The sequence below is a fragment of the Chiroxiphia lanceolata genome, chromosome 1 (assembly GCF_009829145.1).
Source record: "Chiroxiphia lanceolata isolate bChiLan1 chromosome 1, bChiLan1.pri, whole genome shotgun sequence".
NCBI classification, from domain to species: domain Eukaryota; kingdom Metazoa; phylum Chordata; class Aves; order Passeriformes; family Pipridae; genus Chiroxiphia; species Chiroxiphia lanceolata.
In genome coordinates, this window is record NC_045637.1 from 134,170,971 (window position 1) to 134,192,365 (window position 21,395).

The 21,395-nt window shown below is 38.7% G+C and overlaps 1 protein-coding gene across 5 annotated transcripts in view; it reads right to left on the bottom strand.

Moving 5' to 3' along the window:
• Positions 1 to 236: 236 nt before the first annotated feature.
• CROT (carnitine O-octanoyltransferase) overlaps positions 237 to 21,395 on the bottom strand; it is a 32,244-nt gene continuing 11,085 nt past the window's right edge. Inside the window, exons 1-17 of one of the 5 annotated variants that reach the window (XM_032695917.1) lie at positions 21,304 to 21,390; positions 20,588 to 20,711; positions 14,985 to 15,109; positions 13,869 to 14,050; positions 13,561 to 13,685; positions 10,936 to 11,044; positions 8,914 to 9,007; positions 8,686 to 8,811; positions 8,152 to 8,253; positions 7,454 to 7,537; positions 7,244 to 7,351; positions 6,885 to 7,015; positions 5,444 to 5,567; positions 3,404 to 3,482; positions 2,531 to 2,624; positions 2,236 to 2,355; positions 237 to 1,173 (exon numbers count right to left, since the gene is read on the bottom strand). In XM_032695917.1, coding sequence (XP_032551808.1) covers positions 1,053 to 1,173; positions 2,236 to 2,355; positions 2,531 to 2,624; positions 3,404 to 3,482; positions 5,444 to 5,567; positions 6,885 to 7,015; positions 7,244 to 7,351; positions 7,454 to 7,537; positions 8,152 to 8,253; positions 8,686 to 8,811; positions 8,914 to 9,007; positions 10,936 to 11,044; positions 13,561 to 13,685; positions 13,869 to 14,050; positions 14,985 to 15,109; positions 20,588 to 20,702 — 1,839 coding nt within the window. In that variant the 5' untranslated portion in view covers positions 20,703 to 20,711; positions 21,304 to 21,390 and the 3' untranslated portion in view covers positions 237 to 1,052. The other 4 variants (XM_032695928.1, XM_032695935.1, XM_032695906.1 and 1 more) reach the window with 4 other exon arrangements.

Sequence of the window (21,395 nt, forward strand, 5' to 3'; positions counted from 1 at the left end):
GGACAATAAATATGCAACAGTGCTTCCAGAAGGCACAGAAACTGGCTCCATGTTAGTTGAGAATGAAGCTGTTTCTATAAAACAAATAATAAGATCTCTCTCAAACTCTACAAGCTAGAGAAAAAACAATGGGTACTTTGGAATCCTAATTTCAAGTTCACCTGTCCCCAAGACCATCTCTCTCACACAGTGTTGCTACACATAAACAATCCAGCCATAAATCAATTAATACAAAGTTGATTTTTAGAAGAATTTTATTTCTATGATAGGAAAATACAAAGCTGCTCAGAGGAATCAAGTATTAAAATCCTGAGTACCATATCAAACAATTCAGTGCTTAATTTTATTGTGTACTATTAGTGTAAAGCAGCAGATATTCACAGTTCACTAGAAGATGAAAACTGAGAAATTTGAAACTCATGCTGCTTTCTGTCTTTATTGAGTAATTCTTTTTCAAAATACTTCAGATTGTAGTGTTCTCATACTACAAATGTAGTGGGAACATCCCCATTAATGGATACAAGATTTATTTGGTATAATCCTGACAGCAAAAATGAAAGATAACTTATACCATATAACCTAATAGAGGCAGCCCTTCTGTTTCACAAACCACTGTGAACAGGAAGCATAATCACCTAAGAGGGTAGTGTGGTTACTCTTAAATACACAGTGAAGTGCTCCACTGGCATAAACAATATCAGTAGACTACAAACTATTCTACATTTCTACATGCTACTACTGAGATCATAAGTACAAGTCTCCCATCAGTTCTCCACTCCAACATCTTGTCTCGAAGTACATTTGCATTGTTGAGGCATATTTTAATATTGCATAGTTCTACACAGATAAGGTACTACTGCTTGCATTGCTGCTGCAAATGGCTACATTACTCTTCAAGGAGTACTGTTACCACAGTAAATCACATAAAAGTAGGTAGACTTCACATAAATCATTAAATGTCTTGAATGTAACAGTACTCTTGAGTAGCATTTCATTTTTAATTACTACCTATAACTCGTGACCTTGCAAAGCCTTTTACATCATTATCAAGCTTACAGTTGAGCTGTAACTGTTAACTGTAGCATGTCATGAAAACACTGGAACACAGTTCTACACAGCACTTCTGCATCAGTCTCTGGACATGATTTCCAAGAAGAACAGGTTGCAACGATCCTATCAATATAGAAAACAATGAGGTTACCACACTTAATTGTCATGGTATAGGATGAAGTCACACAAAAGAACATAAATTCTGAAGTAAAAATTGTCACATGAACATACTGTCTCAACATTAATAAAGGACTCAGATCACTAGTGCCTTCAGTAAGCAATAATGCTGACAGATCTTAAAACCAGGTACTGTGATTTAAATACCCATTACTACATACACAGTGACACTACTTTTCTGCTTATATTTGAAAATGCTGTAAATTATAATTCTTCTTCTGCAACTAGTTTAAGGTTTTAAGTACTTTTTTTTCTATTTACCTAATGAAAGGTAAATCTTTATCTAGTTCCAATTATTTTAAGAGAGCCACAGATCAAAGTATAAATGGTTTGTATACTCAAACTGATTCAAATGTGCATGCAATCTATATTTAGCTTTAGTAAGAAGTCATTTGAATTACACCTAAGTCATAAACCAGCAACTTATCTCTACACATTCTAGTTGAAGTATTTTTAGATTTCATAAAAAAGCAGTAATTTTTGCCCGTAAGAACAATAAGCCAAAGTTGAATCTTTTCAAATCTTATGACTTCAGAAGTGAAACCAAATGTTTTAGCCTCTCACTGTTACTCAAAAAAGGTCTGGTTTGAGTTGTGTGTGTCATTCCATGAACGATGGGCAGTGTGCTCATCTGTACTTTTATCTGCTCTAGCTCAGTTAAAAAACTTCAAAAAACACCTTTGGATGTTACAAATGATCTCTAAAATGACAGCCTATTTTAAAGTAAGTTAACTTTTTTTGTTACTCCTTTCTTTCACCTTCCCCACCCTTTACTTTCTGCTCATTGTCAGTATCTTGGTGCTCACTTCACCTCAACCATTCATCCTGCCTCACACATATGCTTTCCCAGAACATCAGTGCCTCTATTTCGTGTACCTCACTTCTCAACCTCTCCTGACATGTTCAGCCATATTTCTTCTGTCCTTTCCTTTCCTCATTCTAATTGTTAGCTGCCTCTCCCTCTGTGGTAAAGGCAGAGCCATACCTAAAATGAAATTGTAACCTTACCTGTCATCTCTGATTGAATAAAAAAAGCCATAGCCATGTTGTACCATAGGGAGTGCAGATCCACTAAACCTAGTGTAGCCAGTCAGACTAGTTGAAAGGACAAAATTCCCACCTCCTCCACTGTAAAACAACACAAAACAAAAGCAGCACTTTTAAAGGTAATTTAAAACAAAGTGAGTTTAATAAAACAGTTATTTTGTCCTAGAGATTAAGAAATCAGCACATATAAGGCCCATGCGACAAAGGCCTTGGCATGAAGGGATACAACTCCCCACAGGACAAGAATATGAATTACCTAGCTGTGAAGGCCTTATCCCCATACAGTTCTGGCACTGGCAGTCCTTGCTCCTGTGCTATGAGCAGGAGACCCAGAAGATGACGATCAAAGCCTGTCAATTAAATGCAAATACAAAATCATTAACAGCAGCATTTCCTGTTTTTCCGCTTCTTCTCGTCTGCATAGCTAGGAGCTCAAGTAACAGCTGAAGGACAGATAAACAACACAGTCTGCTAACAAAGTAGTATTGTAGCATCCAAAAACATTTCCCACATGTTTGATCTAAGAGGCCGTCATCACTTTCAGCTTGCAGCATCGAGCACAAAAGCAAATTATCTAAGCAACAGAAACCCAGCACAGTTCCTGTGGAAAACAAAACACAAGAAAACTCCCACTTCAGCCAAGGAGGGAAAGTGGCCCACTAGCAATTATGTGAACAAGGCAAAAAGGCTTTCAGGGCCAGAACTGCCTAGAGAACACACCATGTAGAACGGAGAGAGTATGAAGTTCATCAGGTGATTATTTCCCAGATACTCATTCATAAAATAATGTACTGCACTATCATAGATGGGTTAGAACCTCACCCAAATCTCTCCTCTGCCTTAGAAGAGCACATTTTTCATTTTCCAGACAGGCATATATTTGACTGGAAGGTATTCCAAAATAATGTTTAGTTAGGCAGAAAAACTTTCAAAGTGAACATATCTTTAGGGCACAAGGAAAGGCCCAAGGACTAGATTTTAGTTCTTCTCCTCAAAATTAAAGTGTAAAATGTTAAGGGATAGTTTTTATTCAGGTGGAAAATAAGACAGAGAGAATGTATTAGCATACAACAATATTCCCTTTTCACCACAAGAAAAAAACCAAAAAAAAACTTTGATGCCAGAATACCTCTTCCATTCTCACATTCTTTCCTCATTTTATTGTGCTTTGCAAATGCCTTATGCATCAGTTGTAGTCGTTGATAAGTCTGTGTGAAGTAGGGGGAGAGAGAACAAAAATTAAGAAAAAAGAAAAAAAATGCAAATGAGTAACAAATTAGAATCACAGATCAGCAAGTTTTCCCTTTCACAGTTTCTAACAATTTTAGATAGAAGAAAATGGAGGAACTTTAAAGGTACATTAGAAGCTCTCTCAAACTCCTTCTCCTAAATCCAAATTCCTTTTTCAGAGGAATGTGCTCATTTGTTTCCTGTATCTCTGTTCTGTTACTCAGATCACCTGTGCACTGAACAATATTCTAAACCTCATGCTCCTTTCCCAAAAATCTGAAACAATGAAAAGTAACCACTGTGAACTAGAGTAATCAAATCCCAAAATTTTCTATAATGCTCTTTAGTCAGAAGGACACTAGCTTTTACCAGGTGTGGTTGCACTTACATGATCATCATGCCTTGAATCAGACAAAGCAGTTGGACTACATGATCATTGTAGGCCCCTTCCAACAGAAATATTGTATTCTATTACTTTTCATGACAAAAAAAGGAAACAAAAAAATGAAAAACACAAAAGCGGAAACCAAAACAAGACTCTAACTAATATATACAGATGCCAAATGCGTTCCCAAATTTTCTCTGCTAATTGCCAGTTCTCCCCAACGTTATTTTTTTTCAGTTTTATATTGAAACTTACGTGTTAGAATCAGAGAGAATACAAATAGCATGTTTTTTATAAAGGAGAAACAGTTCTGGACACTCAAGATCTTGACTTCCAAGATCTTAGATCTTGCTAGTTCTTTACTTAAGAAGCACTCTCTGTCCTTTTATTCATTACATGAGAGGCTGCAACACAGAATGTGAAATAAGAGCAGCAGCCACTCAATTTGAATAAAAATCAAGCTACTAAGCTCAAAAGGAGCAAAAGAAAATTTGAGATAAAAGTGTTTTTTCCAAAGTATAAAACTTTAAGGTACTAAAAAGTACCTAAAGGTAGACTTTTAAGCATGTTAATTTCAATACTACTGAACACAGTTTTTAAGCCCCAGGAGTTCAGCATTAAAAAAAACAACAGGGTGATATTTGGAGATGCTACTTAATATTGCAAAGAGAAAAAGGCTACAATTAGTGCTGGAAGCCTGATAAATGGTTAGAAGGTAAATGAAGAGCAGGGAAATAACAGGAAAGCAGATTTGGAAAGAAAACTGAGTTTTAAAGCTGCAGCACATGCCAAAAGAAGCCAGGGAAGACCAGGAAAAAGTGCTCTTGAAGGTTAGAATTATCAATCACACATACTTTCTGACAGCCATATTCCTGTATGTTTTTCAGATGCATTAATAATATACAGCCTTTGAATTTTCTAAAGACACATAGCCCTTTGTCTCAAAAATCTTCTCCTTGCTTAATTTCTCAGGCTCTGAGAAATGTGCAGGGAGGAGAACAAAAAGAGCTTTAGTACAGCTCTCACTGGGAAAGAAATGCATGACATGCTTTGCCAGCCAAGCACCAGAGGGCAGTTGCTGGGAAAAGAAAAGGTCTCTGGTTCAGCTATTCAGAGACACTCTGGAATACATCCCTGTTGCCACTAGGACACAAACAGATTTCAGTCTTGCTCTCTGATGCAAATATTAGATAAACATTTCCTGATTTCAGGAAAATATTGGAAAATAAAAAAACATAACCACAGTAGAATACTTCAGATCCAACCCAGTAACTTTTTGAGGTGTGAAAAAATATCAATGTGAATGTAACTCAAGACAGTTACATTCTTGAAACCAAAAGTCAAATAGGATAGAAAAACAAACAAGCCCATACATGACAGCACACCTCAGTCACAATGACCAGAACTAGAGTTAAAGTAACTCAACATTTGAAATCTGTCTCACTGGAAAGATGCCAACTCCCATCAATGAGACAACACACGAACAAGTTTTAAGCAGTTCAAATGACAGGCCTTCTAAACACATGATGATTAAAGCAGGATTTCAGTATTTACACTGTCAGAAGGATCCAGCATGGACTTGCACCATTCCACTGCTTCCATAGTACATGGTCTTATGGTCTCTGTGCGGCCATGATAGAAACGCCTGGTCATGGCAGTTTCGTAACAGCAGCCCGGACTAAGAACAAAAATTAGGGAAGAGTATCTCATTACCTTAACAAAACTATCTGCTCTCTCAAGGACTCAAAAAGTCCTGCCAAAGATCTTACACATTTAGCTCAGTTACAAGTACCAGAAACCCACTAATTTTCTTTAAGTTATGTGTCCAAAAAAGAGCCCCAAAGGAACTCTATGCACTCTTATGAGACAGATGACTGAAAAAAGTGCCAGTACTATAATCATACCTTGAAAAGACTGTGTTTTCATGGCTATTTTCTGCAGACTACAGATCTACCAGGCTCTAGCAAAACAGGCTGAAATTACCCAAACTTCAGTTTCACCGTATGTTTCCATTGAAGAAATCATCTACACCACCCAAACCCTCAAAAATTAGGTGACACATTTAAAATAAGCCATGTGTCTCAATGTATTTAGAGGGAAAAGGCTCAAAAGATTATCTGCTGCATACTGACAGTCATCCAGCTTTTACCTGGAACATGTCCAGCTCTGTGACAGTCTGCCATTTAAAATACAACTTCCGTGAAACATACTTGTGTGTTTACAACAGACCAAACAGGCTACTGCAGTCAGACAATTTATCCTAATGTTCAGTAAACAGAGATCTACCAGCCTTTGTTACAATGTGATCACATCACCAGTGACTAAGCATCACACTCCTATGATGAAACTTTCCTTCTGAAGCACGCAATACTCACCAGGTCAGTAATGACTTATACAAGCCATAATAGGTGCTAGTCAGAAAATAGAAATTTGGGAACACCAATACCAGGAAGAATGATGCCTCTGATCAATAATACAAAATAAAATGCCACATCCAAAAATGTAGAGGCAGGCATTTGGAGGCTCTCTATCTCTATGATTCTGCTCAAACCTTAACATCCAATGCTGCTAAAGACAGCGAGACACTGAGGTTTGTGAGGCCTTTTACAGGCTTGGAAGACTAAACATTTTACTGATAGCTGTCACTTGCTACAGATAAAGCTTTCTTCTCTATTTGACCAACTATTCGACAGTAGAGAATCCTGACCCATTAAGCATTTGGTGTTTGCCCAAATATTTCCCCTGTACAGCTAAAATTCATCTTTTTGTGGACTGTGTTCTGCCATCCATTCCACAATACATACACACGTTATCCCTATGGTCACAAGGGCAAAATTCTAAAGCGAGTATGGTCTTATGCAACTGTTACTGCAAAAAACCCTTAGTTCTTCATTCTTACGTCACCATAGCAAATAACACACTAACATTGCAAAGCCACTGCACCTCTTTACTCAAGAAACTAGGTTTTTTTATTCCTAATCTGATGTTTTCTTACCGTCTGTGGCATTTGTAATAAGCAAGCTGAAGGGCAAGCTGCACAAATGTATCAGGATGAAGTTTCTTCTTCCTAAGCAATGCTTTGCCAAAGGATGTGAAAGCATAAGACACCAGCTGCAAGTCAGATACCTGTCATACCAAAGGAAGAAAACCCACAGAAGTCAAGAAATATCACAACTTGATCCACTTCAAAAGACAGTCACATAAACCAACAATGCAACAAATTTAACCACCTGTTAAGTCCCCCAATTCATCAATAACATATTTATTCCTCTTTTCCAGCATGGAGAAAGACCAACTAAAAACATGTAAATAGAATGAAAAAAACCAACTAATAGAAGCATCAAGAAATTCCACCTGCTTGTAGTACAGTTCTTTAGTACGTCCAATTTCATTTATAATTTTTGGATCCACTGTGAATACAAGTTCCTCTGGCCATGGAATATCCCTCACATTATCTGATCCCTGGGAAGATGAAGACAGAAAGAAAAAAGGGAAAACAGAATATATTATCCATAAGAAAATACATGTTAACTATAAACCTGAAAGTTTATAAAGGATAGATACCTTCCATTTTCCCTCATTTTCAATAATCTTCTTTTCGGCATAAGATAACACGGTAATTAAAGCCATGGCATCAAAAGGAGAATGCTAAAATCAGAGAAGACAAGATATCACATTATTTGCATAACTGCAAGATGATCAAATTGCTTTTTTACCTATCCCACTCTTTTACCTGCAGATCAACAGCTTTACTGCACAGTGTTGGACTTGTTTTTCTAGTTCTACAATAAACAGAAAACTGCTTTAAGTCCACCCACTGTTTTGACTGCTCTGCAGCTGGACAGGGAGGCACAATGTACTGCTGCTGTGGAAAGGCAGATTTCAGGCAAGATGTAAGCCCTTCTGGTCATGCAATAATGAGTCCAAAAAAACAGGAGTTTAAAAAACACAGCTGTTCAAATAGATGCATCAAACGAAGAGTTAATTTTAAGCCTTCTTGTGCACTGTTTTTTTTTATTTTGGAACTCCCTCATTAAATACTCTAAGAAATTATTTCAGATCTCATGTTCGTAATTCAAGTATGGTATAACATCAAACACTGAGAAAGCAGACTGCTTTTGGAAAGTCGTCAGACAAGGTGCCTGGTAAACAAGGCTATACTAGAGAGGAACACATTAAGCATTTAAAATAATACTCTGAAAGGGGAAATTCAGTAAACAAATACTCAAAGAGTTTATAAGATGGAAAAAATTTCAACTTACATCACAGAACGCGCTGCAGGTTCCATTGGAAAAGAATATGCTATTGTAGGATTTATCTCCCCAGCGTACAGTCGGATCACCTGTTAGTCCCAGCCTTGTAAGCTAAAGCAAAGGTTACATGCTGTGAGTTTTAAAAAACACTGAGTACACTGCCAACCTCTGTCAGTTAAACTTAGTCTACATTAAGAGGGTGAGATCTCCCTGATAGATAAGACATTTTCATCCAGTTCAAGTGAAATATGATTATAAGCCCAAGTTTTAATTAGAAGTGTGATAAAAAGTTGATGACTATGTTTCTGAAAACCCTGAAGGACAGACGGTTAAAAGGTTATGAAGGTAGATTTCAGCCATTCCCCCTTCTAATGTCCTAAGAATTCAAACTATTAAGTTTTCCTATGGATCAAAAAGAAGTATTATTTGCATATTTATCTGCTTCATTTTCTGTTATGAAAGAGCAAAAATCTACTGTATATATGCAGAAGAAATTTTTATGAGAAGATGACCAGTTATAAATTATCAAAAATCCTTATCTACCTCAGTATAGTCCTCAGGAGTTGCATGGGGACTAGAATCATCAAGGCAGACCACAAACAAACTTCTCTGAATTTTTTCCAGAAGAGTTAAGTTCTTTGGATCAAGATCAATCAAATATTCCCGTAACTAGAAAGCATAAAAAGACAAAGCTAAGTCAAATAATGCATTTCCAGTGATCACAAGGCTTTTTCCTGATACCTCATGAACCAACTATTGAAGTATTCCTACCTCTGCCCATTTTGTCCTTTCATTGCTTGTTAAGGCTGCCAGTCCTGGTCCATCTGGCTCACTATGGCATCTTTTCTGAATATATGTAAGTTGCCTGTAAGAAGATTTCAAAAACTGAAGTTAACAAAGAACAGATAGAGAGAAAACAAAAGTCACCTTTTTTCCTCCCTTTTTTTTTTGCAAAGTTGGAGTTTTGGTTCCACGTTCACAAGCCAATGTGAATTTTCAGGAAGCATGAATCATTTCCCTCAAACTCTAAGGACAACTGAAGAACTGCTCTGTTTTTAGACACTAATGGTTAATTCAAACTGCAGCTACGAGCCCAGTACAAACTTATATATAAACAATCATGATCCTAAAGCATTATTATGCACTTCATTTAAAACTAGACTTAAGACTTCAACAGTGTAGATCAGACTTCGTGGAGTGCAGACGTCTGAAATACTGCAGGCTTTGCAGATTTATAGCAATGAATCAGATACAGGACAAACATTCCACTCAAGATAAACCCTGAAATTTAAAGCAGAACACTAGCTTTAGTATATCCTAAATGTAGAGTCTGAATTACATGAGAGTAATTCTCCTCCTACCTTTTCCTTGCATTTTCCTTTAGAAGAACTATTAGCAGAGAGGTAATTTTAAGTTTGCAAATTCAGTTTTTCACATGCTGTTCTAGTGTTAAAAAAACTCCACAAACTACAGGCACTCAATCCTGGTTTGTGTTTTGTTCTGGCACTCTTGCCCATTAAACTTCACTACTGATCATTAGTTACATAGTTATCAAAAATGTAAGACACCCATTATGAGGTTACAAAAGAAAACCCAAAAAAAAACCCCACCAAACCCAACCCAACCCAACCTGGTCTTCCTAGAGACAGTAGTTAATGCTACTGGGGGTTTTGTCTGTATTCCAGGTGTTCATTTATTTGTTACTTGCTCAACAGGTACAGCTACAATAACTAGAAATATGTACATTAAAATATTACATATTAAAGTACCAGACTTTTTTAAAAAGTGATTTTGTTTAACTAATTTTTGTCTTGCCTGAGGAATTTGGCTGTACACTTTTTGCCAGTTTTAATTACAAGCCATCTGTTGGGCTCTATAAGCAGCACTTTGACAATTGCAGTAAGTTATTCTTAGATAAGATTAACAACCCTTTCTTAGTAAGTACATGCATATAGATCCCAAATTGATCACAAGAGACTTATGCTGCAACTACTTCTGCACGTGAAATCAGAGTTAGACCAACAGTGGGAAACTTTGTGGCCACAACTGCACTGACAATTCAAAAGCCAGCACCTGAACATGCTACTGGGACATAGGAGATACAGCACCGAAAAGCTTTAAACGTTGCCTGTTACGCTACTGTTGAAATTTAGTATTTGAAGAACCAAATTCTTTCTCTCTGTTCCTTTGCAGCAGCTCAGGAACATGAAGAGCCACAAACATGGCTGGTTGTTACAGGCCTGGGGCAAAGAAAAGAACTGCAAGTGAAATGCTGCTGTACTGCCCTGTAGCTGCGGGAAGCCAATCAGTGCATGCTACAAGTTTGGACTCTGCTGCTCTCACCAACAGACATTCCAGCCTCTCTACTCTAGAGAGTGACCACAAGTGTATTAGATTTAAATCAACATGACAGTGGTGTTTCATCTTTGATAATGATTAAGTAGCAATGAGACAATTATCTATGCGGATCATTCCTGAAAGGAATGATGATACTTATAATCCTAATATTTCCATGTAAAGAAGCTTCATATATAATGGATATTTTCTACTAAAGTATCTTCTTTCAGCCTTTTGGATGATGCTGTATGGGTGTAGTACAGCAGTACATAATAATTATGTTCTACAGAAAGGAGCTGCAATTCAATAAACAAGAATTTAGTCCAATTTGAACTTTCAGCTAGAGGAGAAGCTGCAGCCTCTCTCAAACCTAATTCTCTGGACACAGAAAAAGAAAGCCTCCTTGGTATGTAGCTTAAATAGGACAGCTCATTGAAGACAAGGTATTTTGAAAACCTGAATATCTCTGGAGGAGTCACCATACTGCCTTCATGCATAGCATCAAATGCAAACACTCGACCTCGACACAGAACTATTAAGTGAGATGGGCATTCACCTTCAGCCTCTGAAATGAAAAATAAGAATAAATAAAAATCCAACCTTGGGGATAAAGTGAGTGACAGATACAGGAAAAACTCAGCAAGTCCTACAAACCCTTTTCTGTTCAAAATGTGGCAGACTTCATACAGTTAAAAACAGGAAAGATTAAAAAAAGTAACTTTTTAAGTCCAACTGCATGATCTTCCTGCAAATTTGATGACATTTTAAAAACCAAAAGAAGTCATACATAACTTTCACTGTTATAAACTACTTCAAGTCATTGCCATTACCTAGTAGTAAGTGTCATTTATTTGGCTATCTTGCAGGAACCTCCTCTGCTGAAATGAGTGTTCCCTGCTGAAAAGTTGATCTAGCAATATTTCTCACTTGTATGACTGTTGTTTGTTGAACAAGTCTGCTGCTAGTTTTGGTTATGCACCTCGTGATGCACTGCCATGTCAATCACACCTGACCAGCACAGGCATATCTGTAAGAAGGGAGCACTGACACACCAATGTGGTCACTATACATAAACACAGATGGTACTGGCCCGCTCCAGGCCAGGTATATTTATCCAGCATTGCCCTACCAAACCCATCTACCTGGAAATTAGACTAAAGCTGGAGAAGACACGACCTAGGTGCTAAAATTCCAAGAAACATTGTTGTATTTTTCTCAAACTAGCCAAGTACTCTACTCTGGGAAAAAGAAGAAATGTATACTTTACCCACAAGTATGGAACTGAATGAGCATCCAAAGAAATCCTAACCTTATCTATACGGCTGTTATATCTACCTTTACGGTCCTACTTTCTAAATCAAATAACACAATTTAACATATACCTGGTTAAAGACATTCTAGAGTGAGGAATCTATCATTCATTTAGACCTCATCTTCATAGATCATGAAATTAATTTGTAACATAGGAAAAATCAGAAGAGATGACATCCAATTCAATTACTTTAGGTAGCATTCTCCTAACCTTAGCTGTCTACAGGAAACGGCAGAATTAAGTTTGGAAGTTACCATACCTAGAATTACGTGTCTGATACGTCATTACAGTGTCATACAGTGGTCAAGATCTACCCAACACACTCAATAACATTTAATGAGCTCTTCACCTGTTCTCATGGAGATGTCTGCTACAGGCTGAACCAAACAGCTCCCTTGGCTTTTAGTACAGTTTTTAACTCCAAGCTGACATTACCTGACAAGTTTTAGGTGCTCTGCTCTACTGTGCAATCTAAATACTACTTAAAGTGTTTAGACCATGTCAGTTCCCCCTATGGCCAATGGAGAAAAACAGACCCCTTTCCAGATGGCAATTCCTTCTACCTTAGACAGTACCTATCTTACATACTTGTGTATTTCAATGGCCCAAATCCTTCTCTGGAGGTATTCGTATTTCTCCATGAATCACAGAGAAACAAGACAACTAACTGGACCAAATATTTCACCTGGAGGCAGACAATCTACATGGAAATGGATATCACTTGCTGTGTATGACATGAAAAATTACATAAGCAAGATTGTTGTTTAAGGATGTTCTTGCAATATTTTAAGGCAGAATAGGGAGAGGAATTACATAAATTGCCTCTCCACCTTTGTTTATTAAGTGTGATCATAACAGAACACTGACTTCCCACCATTTGAATGTTTCTTCTAAGTTTTAGTACTTGAATTGACTCTTCAACTGTAATGCTGAAAAAAAAAAGCCAAAAAAAACCCCCTTGAAAACTGACTTCAACTTTGCATTTTCCCATCATCTCATGTGGTATGGGGATTTATTTCGATATTTTCTATGGAGCAAGGCAACAACTTCTTCTTGAATTCCTGAGTCCATGATATCTAGAGCGACAATGCTGAACAACCCTGTATGCATCAGAATGTGTGTGGAAGGGCTGTTACCATTTCAGTTTGCTGATTACTAATGCTACAGTATTTGGTAATGGAGGATGAATAAGATCATTACACTTCAGCTCTCGATCCTGAACCCTAGAAAACTGTCAGGAGCTTAAGAGAATGCCTTTATGGAGCTCTATGAAGTACTTTCAAGACTGATAATAGAAGCAGCTGACCAAGCCAAGAAAGAGCACAATGATAAAAAATAAGCAAGAATTATCCCAACAGAATATATGGGAATACACTTGAGAAACACCTTATCAAATGTGCAAAAACATGTAATTATTAATGATGTTAAAATTCTGTCCATATAATACATGGAATCCACACACAGTTATAACACACAGAATTTGTCTTTTTTCAATTCTTAATGCTGGCACACTTATTATAGGTATCAGACTGGTAATATACAATTTGAAGTAGAGCTTTTTTTTACTCTTATTTAGTAAGGACTAAATATTGGACCAAAAAGGGCACCTGTAGTGAGATTTCTTCTTTGCTTTCTTATATAAGCACTCAACAACTAGTATCTGACCTAGTGCTTGAGGAAGCAAGTATTTTATGGTTAAAGTGAGCACTCCATTGGCCCATTAATAAAAATCATTTGCTTATATTAACCCCCAATTTTCATTTGTTTACCAGTTTTAAAATAAGTGCCGATCGAGTCTCTGGTAACTCCAGGAATTTTGCAAGTGCAGAAGAGCATTCGAAATTGGTTCATGTCCAGAACAGTATTCCCAGATCTCTCTATGGTCACCTTCTCTCTGTAGTAACAAATACACCAAAATTAAATATGAGAAATTATAATGATGGAACTAAATGAAGGTTAGACAAACCTGTCTTTTACTGCAAAGAATGCATGTCAATGAACATAAAGATATATTTGCAACTAAAGGATACATAGATCATTAATATTTAGGATTAATTATTTTTTCTTGAAGTCTTACGCTCGTAACAGATCCCAGTATTTCAGGGTGTGCCATATATTTATACATGCTCTTTCTATCTGAGTGCCCTCTTTTGGTGGCCAGCAGTGTTCAATATAGGGACCAGGGCCTCCCATATTACAGTGTATTTGTGTTGAGATGCGAAGATCAAGATAAGCCACATTCAGCCACCAGTCCTCCAGCTGAAATGAAAAATGTTTAGCATCAGAACTAATTAATTTTTAGTCATTAATTCTTTAATAATCACCTAAGTGTTCAATTGCCTGCACTTTTTCCTTTTTTTTTTTAATACTTCGAATACTAGTTCCTATATAACACAAGGCAGGACAGTGGTTCAAAACTAACTGCTGAAGGTAACAACACATTTAGCTCTTCTATTTTCAAGTTTGAAATAAAATTCAATACCGTTTAAGAATACTAAACTGTAAATTATCATGAACATTTCTTCCCTGATATTCATCATCTTAAAGTCTTGCAGATGTCAGCTGTGGCTGCTGCAAAGATCAGAGAGATTACTCCATGGAGAATGGAAGGAAAGTAGACTTGTGTTGAGAGGGGATCTGAGACAGAGTTTATAATGTATAGCTTTCGTCATCATCTGAAAATCCCCACTCTGGAATGTGTCATGTTAAGATTTACAAAGTTCTCATGAATTCCACTTGGTAGTGACCTTCCTCATATTCCTTTCTCTGTTGAAACATAACTTTAAAATGCTACCACATAGCCTCCTTCTGGGAAGTGAAAGAGAGAGACCAAACTCTAGATTCCCGGTTTTTGTTTTGTTGGGCTTCTCTTTTGTTTTTTGTTTGCCTTTTTTTTTTTTTTTTGCTAAGGTGGAGAGAGCAGGGACAGATGTTGTAGAAGGAGAGATTGATAGACAAAGCATTCAAAAGCTGGTAAGTAACTATAATTTCAGCTGGTGAGCTCTCTTAGCTACTCAGCTTTGAAAAAAACCAAGTTACATGTGAAAATAAATGCTTTCATATCCACAGGCCAAGTGGCAGATACAAGGAAGATCCTAAGATTTTAAAAAGTGAAATGACTCTTTGAATTATATCCTGAATAACCAACTTTCCATAAGTTGAATTAAGATTTCTTATATATCTAAACACATACCCAATTCCTTCTCATTTTAGCTCTTTCCAGTAATTTCTGATGCAACTCTTTCCCAATGCCATTTTCAAATTTTTTAACTATATCCTCAGTTCTTTGATATTCCTCTTGATTTAGAAATGGTTTCACTGCAAAAAGAAAACAGTTTTATTTTAAAGACAACTGTATCCTGAGATTTATTCCAAGATTCAGATATCCACAGGCAAGGGAGCGGATGAAAATTTATTTTTCTAAAACAAGTACTTGAAGGGAGAACATCTTTTAAAAATATTTAAATAAATCAACGCGTTCTAATAAAACATAAATATATACTTTTAAATAAATACAGAAGCTAGCACATGAAAGCAATTGCTGAAAATCTGAAATACCTAACAGATAACTAAATCAAATATATTTATAAGCTGGAAATACTACAGAATTCTGCAACCTCATCATCTGTGACAGAACTCACCAAGTAATTAAATTTGTAGGAATTTTGTAAATTAACACATTATGCCACACATGTCTGCCACCCTTCACCAACTATAAGCTGCTTGCCTTTATTTTCAAGTCCATGGTCTACAAGCAACTTGCCCTTGCAACTTAATTCTCATTCACTGTCCCTGGGTTATGCCCACCTTTGAATGATATCAAATGCAGTTACTGCTAGCCAGTTTTTTTATTTTTAAATCCTTTTGGATTTCTCTCAGATCGTGTGCCACATAGGTCAAAGTTCTCCATAAACATCTGCAAAACTAGTCATTATTTTAATCTAAACCCACTTTAAAGCCTTTTTACCATGAAATCAGTAACAGGCACTGCTGATGTCAGCTTCCATACAGGCACACCTCATTTTTTTCTTATACTCACCTGGTGTATAATGTATCTTCTGTTCATCTAGTCAAACACTTCATCTCAGCAGGGTCAGCTACAGCAGGTTGCTCAGGGCTGTGCTGGGTTCAAATATCTCCAAGGACAGAGACTCTACAACTGCCCTAGTAGCAACCTGTTCCACTGCTTGACCACTCTTGCAATAAAAAGAGTTTTCTTATGTTTAAAAGGAATCTTTTACATTTCAGTTTGTGCCCATCATCTCTTACTATGATGTTTGGCTCCTCTTTCTTTACTCCTCCACAAGTAATCATGCATATTACAAAGATCTGAACAACCCCAGCTTTCTCAGTCTCTTCTTATACGTCAGATAATCCAAGACTTTAATCACCCTCATGGCCCCTCTCTGGGCTCCTTTTAGTGCACCCATATCTTGCTTGTACCGGGGAATCCAGAAATGGACATAGAACTCCAGATGTGTCCTCCCCAGCACCAAACAGAGGGATCACCTCTCTGTGCCTGTTGGTAATGCTCTTCCTAATAGAGCCCTGAAGACTACTGGCATGCCTTGCTGCAAGGCCACATGCTGGCTCATGTTCATCTTTAGGCCTACCAGGATCCCAGGGGCTTTTCTGCAAAGCTGCTTTCCATGTACCGGGTTCCAGTTTGTGCTGGTGCGTCACCCCCTTGGGTGAATGACTTGGCATTTCCCCATTTGTTGAGTGTCATGAGGCTCCTGTCAGCCTGTTCCTCCAACCTGTCAAGGTCCCTCGGACGGCAGTACAACCATCATATCAGCCACTCCTTCCAGCTTTGTATCTTCTCCAAACGCAGAGTGCACTCTGTCCCATCATGCACGGGACACTAATTAACACGGGTCATTAATGAACATATTAAAAATTACTGGACCCCTGGGGTACATCATCAGAGACTGGCCTACATTGGAATATGCACTGCTGATCACAAACCTTTGAGCCCAGCAGCTGAGACAGTGTTCAGCCCAACTGACTGTCCACTACCTAGTTCGTGTTTTTTTAGTTCATCTATGAGGAATTTTTTTAAAAAGCTTTTGATGTGCCAAAAGCCTTGCTAAGATCAATATAAACAATATCCACTCTTCTTCCTTCATCCAGCGAGACGGTCACCTCACCATAAAAAGCTATCAAGTTGGTCAAGTACAATTTCCTCTTTACAAGCCAGTGATGCCCACTCCCAGCCACCTTCTTGTCCTTCATATGATCAGAAATAGTATCCATGATTATTTGCCACAGATTGCAAGGGATTAAAGCACAATTGATTATTCTGTTGTGACCCAAATCTTCCTTCTTGTCCTTCCTGAAGACAGCAGTAACATCTGGTTTCTTCCATTTTTCAGGAACCTTCACCAATCACCATGACTTTCAAAGATTATCAGAAGTGGCCTTTCAATGACAAAGGTCAGCTCCCTCAGCACTCACGGGCACATCCCAACATGACTCATGTAGTTTTTTCATGTGTAATCTACTCAGTGCTGATCCTCTTCCTCCAAGATTAAGTCCTCCTCCAAGATTAAGTCCTCCTCCAAGATTAAGTCCTCCTCCAACTCCTCTTCCAAATAATTCAATTTTTATCCTAATTATATAACACATTTCAGCATTTTGCATTACCTGTCCTGACGTGAAAGATAAGGATCCATTTTCGGGTGCATCCTGGCCTCCTTAGGGTACTCCACAACAGTATAATGCAAATCCTAGTGATATTTTTCCTATTCCATAGGACAGACATGGAGAGGGCCAAATATCATCAACAAATGTAGTTTTAAACATATGCTGACAACCTTAGGCAGCAAGACAGAACATCCCATTGTCAAATATTAGCATACAGTGACTGTGTTTAAATTGCATTGGGACCTCTTTAAGTTCTACTGTAAGACCATCATGATTGGAAAGGTACCAGCATTCCCCTTACATCTTCACCACACATGACCAGCTACGAACACTCGCAGTGACTTAACACATCTAGACCTCATCTAGAGGCAGCCTGAATTGCACACCACCAGTTGCAAAGACAGATGAAGAAAGAAATAGTAAGTGAGAGAGCCATTCACCTATACCATATAGCAGATTATAGTTGTCACCCAGGAAACCTGAAGTTGAAAGCCTTCCCAGACTGAGGGAAGTCCAACACTCAGGTTTCACAGCAAGTAACCTTATTAACACATACAATTTGAAAGAGAGAGTGATTATCCTCTGTTTTTCAAGTTATAAAGTCATTACAGAGCAATATGCATGTAGAAAATGTAAAAAAAGAAAAATCACTAGGTTCTACTCTCTATTCATAGAATCCTTAGGTTGGAACATGATGAGATGGGTCTGAGAACTGAGTTTGTTCAGCTTATGAAGAGAATGCAAAGGGAAGACCTTGCAGCACTCTTCAACTAAATGTAAAGGCATAGTGAAGATAAAGCATAGCTCCTCTCAGAGATGCAGAGAAACAGGATAAGAGAAAATGGAATACAGTTGGAATATGGGAAATTTCTGACAAGGAAAATGTGAAGTTTTTGGTTTGGTTTTTTGTGTCTCCCTCCTCCTCTGAATAGTGAGGGTGATCAAACACCAGAGCAGGTTACATAACAGGGGCTGTGGAATTTCCATCCTTGCAGATAAACAAAACCTGGCTAAGCAAGTCCAGAGCAACCTGCTGTAGTTGGAAAAGCTCTGAACAGGAATCTAGTCCAGATGAACTCTTCCCACCCTATGACTACAGGGCCTCTTTCCTTTGAAAAACTATTTAATGAGATGCAGAAGCAGCACTACTAGGAAGGAACAGAACTCAGTCCCTTTCTCACTAGAGTTCAGTCAAACTTCTCTTGCCACTTTCTCCAGCCCACAGATCTTGTCTTCCTTTCTGAACAGGACATCAGCTCTGTCCATGAACAAGAGGTATCCCATGAAAGACACCTTCAGTTGCATAGTTAAGGAACCTCTGGAAAGCTGGAACTTTGGGTTTTCATACTCTCATGTTGAGTCCAAGTTTATGAATCTTGACCTCCGGGGTGAACTGGAAAGCTAAATAACGTGGCTATGGCCACCTTCTCTTCTCAAGGCTTACTTTCAAAACAAGGTTAACTCATTTAAGAAGAGGTAGCTACTCGTAAAGCCTTAAATAAGGCACATTTTGAGACAGCTTTTCCAGTTGACTGGCTTTAAAAAGACAAGTGCCTGGAGTCCTCCTCCAATGAAAGACAGTTTCCCTGGAATGATTTAGAGCCTCTATCAAAAGTCATTTGGAGGTTTTGAATTGTTCTTCAGAAGCACCTCTGTTCCTTCATTCACCTTCAAAGACTAAAACAAATAACAAGCTTAAGCAATGAGAACCACACAGCTAGTGTCTAGAACTGTGCACTGCACACTTTGGCTTTAAGTGATTTCTACAAGGGAAGACTGTGGCAGAACAGCAAATACTGGATTAACTTTTCTCCTACTGCCAGTGAGCCTAAAGGAGAGCAACAATGATTCAAGTTATAGCATGACTTATGTACAAGCAATAGTAAGTAGCAACTAACTTCAGCATGAAAATAAAAGGACATGTGATAAGTTATTTATGAAAACACAGATCATAATCAGAAAACAAGAGCAAACAAAGCACTGTCAAGACTTTATCACTCCATGAGAGAGTTGTATATTAACTTGGAGAGCCAGCTCAGCTAACAAAACTAAACAGGAATTTTGTCATCGCAGGTTCACTACTGTTACAGCACAACTTTACTACAACAAAATTAAAATGTATTTTTCAGACATTAATACATACACAGTTCTTTTGCTCTAAACCCACCATTTCAACATTCTGCATCGAAAAGCAATGATGTAATGAACATTAAAGAAGTGGGCCACTTCCACTACACTCAGAATAAATGGGAACTTAGAGTCAACATCAGGATTTCTATTTTGGGAAAGGGAAGTTTTGGTGTAGTCTGTTCCTGCTAAGGAGAGAATACCAAGTCTTACTCTGTTAGTATTCCTCCAGTACACGTAAGATGGTAAAGACACAAAGCAAATGTTCCAGAAAAAACCTCAATGTCTCAGAATTCTGAAAATTATTGAAGAAACATGAGAAAGTAATCTCAAGATACTGTATCAAGATAATGTATCTTTGTCAATCCCAATATATGAAGACCTGATAATAAAGAACCAACTAGCCATCTCTGCTTTGTAAACAAAGCTAGACACAAGTGCATTCACATATTTTTCAAAACTTTTACATGATTGTCATTAGACTAGTCAACATTTCAAGGAAGAAATTATTCAAATTAAATTATCCAATAAATGCTCACCACTGCCTTTTCCTACTACTGTATACTTAGTAAATGTTCTTCTTTCTCACCAATGTTAAGTATGAAAAGTTTGAAACAACTGGTTTTTTACAAAGATCCTGGCCAAACACAGTCATAAACAAGCAGTTATGCAAAACAAAATTTGTTGATGGAGAAATATCTTTTATTAGACCAGCTGATACGGCTGGAAAAAACAATCAAAAAATCCACCCTCAAACCAAAAAGTCAACCTTCCCACATGCCCAATTCCCTTGAAGAAAGGTAATGAGGAATAAAATGAAAACTTCTACTCAGGTTGCTCTGGACAATTACGTTCTGGGTTTGAACCTGAAAAAGACCTTTGGCACTCTAAGCTTGTGTGTATCCCACACCCCAATTACACCAGCTGATACAAGCTGTCTCTACAATCACTTCGCAAACATCTTCAGATCAGCCTGGTTAAAACAGCACATGCCACGCTACCATTACCACACTAAATCATTACCTGCATCGAGGTATTTACTTAAAGATTCATCAAGAGGAGGTACTGGCAAGGATGGCAGAGAATCTTGGTACTGAAACGTCCGCTCCTCTGTGGATTCAAGCACTTGCTTTTCCATGATGCAGATCTGCGGCAAAACCAAACAAAATCAAAGTTCGATGACAAATCTCCCCCGCTCCGGCCTCCCGCCATTTAGACGATAAAAGACACATCAGGAAACACCCCTCAACAAAGCCTGGACCGAGGACTTCTTGTTGGCTTGCAGCCACGAGAGGCACACACGTAACAGGGGGAAACGATGCCCAGGCGGCTATTGACGCTCGGCATGTCGCGTTAACCAGCTCGAGGATTGTCGCTTTCTTTCCCGAGGAGAAGCCAGTCAGCCCTGGGACACCCGCCCGAGACCACAGGACAACTGGGGAAGGTGGAATCACTGTCCCGGCCCGGCTGGCGGCCCCAGCTCGCCGCCCCCGCAGACCCTCCCCGAGGCCCCCGGCCGAGCCCCCCGACCCCGCGCTCCCCGGGGCGGGCCGAGCAGGGCGTGGGGCTCAGGGCACCGCTGTGCCGCTTACAGCAGCTCCGGGCCCGATCCCAGGAGCTGCCCCGGAGAGCCCCGGGCGGACGGGGCCGGGAGTAAGGAGAGATCCGAGCCGAGCCCACCCCTCTGCCCCGCCGCCGCACACCTCCGAGGAAAGAGGCCCGCGGAGGCCACCACTCACCCCGGCCTGGACACGCCCGGCTCGCTGCCAGCCCGGCCCGCCCAACCCGCCGCTCTCGCCACCGCCCGCGCCTCTGCCCCACTTCCCAGCGC